Genomic DNA, 6,742 nt, shown 5'->3' on the forward strand with positions numbered 1-6,742 from the left:
TGAATTCTGGGTTTGTGTCCTTATAGTTGATTAGTCACCATTATCTATTGTTTGGTGTTTACTCGATGATGATGATTTCACACATTTTCACCATAGTTGTTGCTAGCACATGGGATGCCTAGATTGACGGGTCCTTCTGATTGCCTAGGTTGTCACTAGTAATCTTCTAGGGTTGCAGGTACATTGTGGCATACTCTGTGTGTATTCTTGATTGTGGCTGTTCATGACTAGCAGTTGACTAGTCATAAGTGTTTTTGGTCAAGGTCTAAAGTGTGTGAAGATTGTTACGTTTTGTTTAAGTGTCGTAAAATTTACCCCTCGTCACCTAAGTACCATTTTCAAATTCTAATTGTAAATTGATATTGTGGTATAAATTATTAGTGTGATTTTCCATCAATTTTCATGGTGCATTGGAATTTTAGTAATTTTGTGGGTGTACCAAAACGTTATTATCTAATGCTATTTTCAACAGTGGTTTTTCATAGAAAACGTTATCTGTTTTATAAACAGTCTAATACTATTTCCACACGATTTTAGATAACAACCGTTGTGGAAGGTAATTAATTACAATGGTTTTAGGTAATGACCGTAGTGGAAGTAGGGAAATTACAACATCTCTAAATAAAACTGAAATCATAGATAACAATTGTGGAAGAATACAAACTACAACGGTTATCAACCGTTATATATAAACTGTAGAATAGACGACACTACTAAAGTCGAAGGTTTTAGGACTGAAATCACAATGGTTTTCAGCCGTTGTCTATTAGAGTCATATAAGATTTGGGGTTGTTCTAGAGGTGACTAGTTCAATATAAGAATTTATTAGTCATATAGAAGGGCCAAGACTAGAAAGAGATTATCAAGATCTTGTACATGTCTAAATCATTATAACTTTCATAGTCCCTCATATCATGTATGATTAAGATTTTCAATCAGTGTTATTAACTTCTAGAAATTTGATTATGACAGCATCTCATATATCAAGAGATAACAAAAAGAGAAAGGAAATTTGTTCTTTCATAAGTAATAACAAAAAGGAAAGCAAAAACAAGAACATCCACCTTATTCTTGGTAGTTCTCAGAGGCCATGTCGTGGCAAGTTCAAGAATTTGTTGGACATTTAACTGTCAATTCAGTTCAGTTCCACCAACCTATTACTTAAGTTAGGAATTATCTGTTTCTTGTTTCTTTTTTCTTTTTTTAAGAATCTTTTATTTCAAAAGAGGTTATCACATAAACTGTTATAGAAATCGAGACACGTATCATAACCGTTTCAATTTAATTTTATTTACTATGTACATAGTGTCTTCTTCTACACATTCACGTGAAATTTGTGAAAGATTTATCGTGTTTCAACAAACTTTAATCCCCATAAGTTTTGTCGCCTAAATTTTTTTATAAATACCAGCCCTATATAACTCACGAAACATGTGAGCCTCAAGCCTCTCAATAATATTGAATTTTGAGGAGAAAAGAGGAAATTAAATAACAATGTTAAAGGGTATGGAAATTTTAGTTTTAATTCCATCTTACACTAATGGAAAAAATAAAAAGAAAGTTTAATCCGGCTCCTCCATTCCCCGATATGAAAAATTATAGAAAATAATAATAAACTGACCGAATGTATGATATTAAAAATTATGAAGAAAAAAAGGACATAATATATACAATATTTCTGTAAAGGAATACATTTATTAACAAGTTTTACGATAAACACCCTAAAACAAACTTGACGTGTATAGAGATTTCAACTTGTTACATCAACCAATGTGTATGCAAACAAAAGAGGAAAAAAGATGGAGGAGGGCTCATGACCACTCTAGTCCCTTAGTGGCTCCGCTCCTTACTTCAATGGTAGCGTAGGTAGTTTCATTGTTCACCGCAAAAGTACCGCTCTTGTTTGCCCTTTTCCTTCAATAATCAAAATAAAGTCTTTAACATATCCTCAAATTTGGTGTGGGCATAGAAAAAGAAGAGAGCATTGCACATGTTAATGTTTCATAGGATTGTCCTATTTTGTTTCAGGTTAAAAAGGTCTCATCACAAACAAAAAATTCCAATTTTTGGACATTCCAAAGCATGAGAATCAGATCCGTGGTTTAGGGATCTTTCCAATGTACTTTCGGCCACGAATGTGAAGAAAGAAGGATACCTTATCGCCCTTCTTCATCCTTCTTTCGTCTCATCTTATGAGGATTATCTTCTTAATCTTGCTTTTGCTTTTTCTCCTCCTAAAGCTGCCTCCTGCCATGTCTGATTACTTCATTAAGCACCTTTACATGTTTGAGACCCGCAATCAGCAATAAATTTATTGCCAAACGAAAAATAAACTAAATGTGGATTAGGTGGAAATATTAACCATTATTTTGTGCTCTGGCTGTGGATAAATAAAGGTCCCCTATCAAACTTTACTTGTTCGTCCTGTCAGCCTCGTCATTTAGGTTTACGGGCCTCAATTCACTGGCCAGTCAGGTTTCGGCCTGACCCGATTTGAGTTTATGACTCGTCGTTTTAAATAGAATGAGAAGACGATTCAAAGTCATTGATTTGTCGTGACATATGTGCTTTTTAGGTCCAATAACAACTTTTGCTGGGTTAAAACAGTGTTTTAACTTTAAGTTTAAAGGATAGAAATGAAAAACTTCTCAATTACGATGAAAAATTAATTAGAATTTCTATGAAAGCCTGAGGTTTCTCAATGCTGGTCAATCTGACTTTTCCAGGAGAATCCAGTCAATGTTAAAAAGAAAATAAAAGAAATTTTAGGGCAGATATGTTCCATCTGTTTTAGTAATATTTTTCCAGAACAAATATGAGAAAGTGCAAGTTACATAGTAGTTTGATTCGATAAGACCCTTGTGGAATAAATCATTGCCAGAAGCCCAATTTCTAATAAACATTCCTAATCTGCATACACAAGGTATAGAAATCAGTGGCAAATTCTAGTTTTCCTCTACTTTCCACTTCACAAATAAATTGGTAAAAATTATTTTTATTATTATTTATTAAATTGAAGAATTACCCAACAACTGGCTGCGTGCCTCTTAAGAGCATCTAACATCATCTTCATCCTCCTAGAATAGCAGTTGAAGAATACAGAAGCAAAATAGACAAGAAAAGCATTCCCACTAAAGTTGCAAATAAACACAATTTTTCTTTCTTTCTTTCTTTGATGAATATATTATTACCCCCACAGAAAAGCTAGCGTAGGCACTCCAAAAGAAGAATCCCCACCACATCCCACGCAACCTATTTGCCCCTCCCATTTTCCAACATCCCCAAGATGTCCTTGTCCCCCTTTCTCTTCTATTCTATCAAAATCAAAATACTCACACTGCTTACCTTTCCACTTCATTCCTTTATCTAATGCTCGTACAAAGCAGAAACGAACATGTTTATGAGGTACAAAGTATAACTTACAGTTCAGCAAAACCTTACCTTCAGTATTGGATTGTGTTTTTTTTTTTTTTTTTGTTTCTAGATTCACATTGACGTAAGTGTTACGATTATCTGACTCAATTCTTTTAAGTTTTTTTTCTTTTTCTGAGAAATGATGAATTTTGGTTATTTGACTGCACAATCAATTCTATATGTTTTTACTTGTATTATGGTGAGTTAAGCCATGGTCGTGACTGATTTCTAGTCAATAATGCATTTAAACTTTATCATGGGACTAACTTAATTTTATATAATTCACGTAAACGACTAACGATAGAACTCCTAAAAACCATATGCACGCAATTTTTATTTTTATTTTTTCCGTTTCTTCTAATGTACATAAACTGGGAAAAGGAAAAAAACCATGATCACTTTTCCTGAGCATGTGAGTTTCACCATAATGTGCAAGATTGCTTTTGTTCACAACTGTATTCAACAAAATTGTGGATTCCAAGTAGACTCAGTGGGATTATGTTCTCACCACTTCCCACTAGAATGTTAAGAAGCATCTTTCCTTGAAGAAAAGGAATAATGGGAAACCATTGGTGCAGCATAGCCAAATGTAGGCTTGGACTTGACTGCTTTTTTTAACTGGTTAGTTCTTGAAGAATTCTTTAGATAGGTATCATCATTTAAACAAAACAAAACTGTTTTCACCAATTGTTGAGAAAATAAAAGATTGAAAAAGAAAACATTCTGAGGAAATTTAGTAAATGAAAGGCTATAAATGTCAATTGAAAAGAAAGGCTAAAAGCAAAAGAATGAACATTTCTCTCACACCTCTCTATAACTTTCTTCTCCACTGCCTCTACTTTCCTCTCTCTGCACTTTACCTTAATCCCTAAGTCTTCTTTACCTTCTTCTTCTTCCTTCCATTTGTTCTGCTAACAAAAAGAACATTGAAGCCAGGGCTTCATTCTGTCTACTCTATGTGTTCTTCAATGGCAGAGAGTGAGACAGAGTCTAATTACAGCAAACACCAAAAGTTGGTCCCAGAACAAAACCATGAAAACCCAAGTAAGTTTTACAATCATTTTCTATACAAAGTTGCACTAGTTGTAGTTTTCTTTGTTATTCTCCCACTTTTTCCTTCACAAGCTCCTGAGTTCTTCAACCAAAGTGTACTCACCAGAAGCTGGGAGCTCCTGCACCTTCTCCTTGTTGGCATAGCAGTCTCTTATGGGCTTTTTAGCAGAAGAAATGACATAACAGAGAAGGAAAACACTAACGCAAAATTCGATAATGCTCATTCGTATGTGTCTAGATTTCTTCAGGTGTCTTCAGTTTTTGATGATGAGACTGAAATTCCATCTGGCTCTGATGAGAACAAGGTCCAGTCATGGAGTAGTCAGTATTACAGGAACGAACCGGTGGTGGTTGTAGCTCAAGAACACTCTGCTCTTGATGAACAGAGAGGTACCGCTTCAAGAATTGGTGAAAAGCCATTGCTTTTGCCTGTTAGGAGCTTAAAACAACATGTTCCTGACACGGCTAATATAGGGTCTGTTAATGAATCTAGTGCCAGTTCTGGTTCTCTAAGTAGGTCTAACTCAAGGTCAGGCTCGAGAAGGTTTTCGAGCAAATCGAATAACAAGGCTCTGGGTGGTGAATTTGGAGGGTTGGATCATCAAGAATTGGAGGAGAAGAAGGAAAGTGTTGTGCTTCCTTCTCCAATTCCATGGAGATCAAGATCAGGAAGGATGGATGTGAAGGAAGAAAATGTTAACAGTCCTCCAATGGAGGAATTTGAGCTTAACCGCCAAGAGTCTTGGGGTTCGAGGTCCCAAGGTTCTCGATCTTCGAGATCGAATTCCATGTCTTCATCCCCAAAGCTGTCTCCTTCGCCATCACTTTCATCTCCAAAGAAGGCATCCCCTTTGCCTTCATTGTCATCGGAGTCTCAAGCCAAGAATGCCGAGGATTTGGGGAGGAAGAAGAGCTTTTACAAGTCCTGTCCTCCCCCGCCTCCGCCTCCCCCGCCAATGTTTTATAAGTCATCATCAATGAGATCAAACAGAGATGGGGTTTTGTATGAGAAGGACTTGAGGAGAAGCTTCAGTAGTGAAACAAGGGACTTGAATAGGAGCAATGGAGAATATGTGATGGGGAGAGTGAACTCAGGGGTTGAAACCATGCATCAAAGCTATGTTGATGGTTTATCAATGGGGAAATCAATGAGAACAAGCAGAGTTGAAGAAAATAGGGCAGGGGCCCTGAGATCAGGCAGAGAGATGGGGGAGTATGGATATGTAAATGGCAATGTGGAGAAAAACTTCAAGCAAGTTGAAGAAAATTTGGTGGAGAAAGCTGCAAGAAAGAGGGTGGGATTTGATGAAACTTCTTTTATTGGGACTGAGAACTTGGGGAATGAAAGCATCCCCAACATGCCAAACTCAGCTTTCAATGGATTTTCAGAGGAGGAGAAAGAAGATTTTCTCGACAGCGTGGTTATGGAATCGGAGGAAGAAACAGAAAGTGAGGATGACAACTTTGGAGTAAGTTTGATCCAGAAAGACATTGGAGAGACCCCAAAGCCAACTCCAAGGAATTTCGTTTCGGCTTCTAGCAGTGGAAGTGATGGAGGGCCTGATGTGGATAAGAAAGCTGATGAGTTCATAGCCAAGTTCAGGGAGCAGATTAGGCTTCAGAGAATAGATTCTATCAAGAAATCGAGTGCTCAGATTAGTAGAAACTTGTCAAGGTAAACAGGAGGAATTAATTAAACTTGGTGATTATAGTTCCCTTTCGTTGGGTTTTATGTTCCAATTGACTTGGTACCATAGCTTGTGTTTCAAAATTATGATCATGGTATACAAAGATTTATATGTTTTCTTTTTTTCTTTTTCTTTTTTGTTTTTGGTATGGACAGTACACCAATTGCACTGGTTAATAAAAATTTACCCTCTTTGTTATGGTTTTCATTTTCTGTTCCTTCTGTTGTAAAGGAAAATCCAAAGCCATTTTTAGCCAAGCCACCACAAGAAATTTGAGTTTTCCGAAAATAGTTGTGCTAGTCCATGCATGAAAAATTAGGGAAAAAAAATATGGCTGATAAGGATAAACTTATAAGCTACTGTTGCTTAGGAGAAAATCAGGATGCTAATCGGGTAATGGTTAGGCCATTAATATCTATCACTCTGAATTTCTAATTACTAATGTGGTATAAGTGGCTTGGAAAATCAATCAGCCTTGCCACAATTCCTTAGTTTTGATAGCATGAACATGTGGAGATAATTTTAGACCATATGTGAAACAACCGATAGAAATACTTGGTTATCCATGCGAGCCCATTTAGCGTTTT

The 6,742-nt window shown here is 36.3% G+C and overlaps 1 protein-coding gene across 1 annotated transcript; it reads left to right on the top strand.

Moving 5' to 3' along the window:
• Positions 1–4,212: 4,212 nt before the first annotated feature.
• Positions 4,213–6,353, top strand: LOC117629380. Its single transcript, XM_034361945.1, has one exon. It carries the CDS (start codon positions 4,371–4,373, stop codon positions 6,144–6,146), a length of 1,776 nt encoding a protein of 591 aa, XP_034217836.1. The 5' UTR covers positions 4,213–4,370; the 3' UTR covers positions 6,147–6,353.
• The last annotated feature ends 389 nt before the right edge of the window (positions 6,354–6,742 follow it).

The sequence above is a fragment of the Prunus dulcis genome, chromosome 5, assembly GCF_902201215.1.
Source record: "Prunus dulcis chromosome 5, ALMONDv2, whole genome shotgun sequence".
NCBI classification, from domain to species: Eukaryota; Viridiplantae; Streptophyta; class Magnoliopsida; order Rosales; family Rosaceae; genus Prunus; species Prunus dulcis.

What these genes read in the sequence shown, in the direction of transcription:
- LOC117629380 (XM_034361945.1), top strand. Translation starts at nt 4,371, where the DNA reads ATGTGTTCTTCAATGGCAGAGAGTGAGACAGAGTCTAATTACAGCAAA.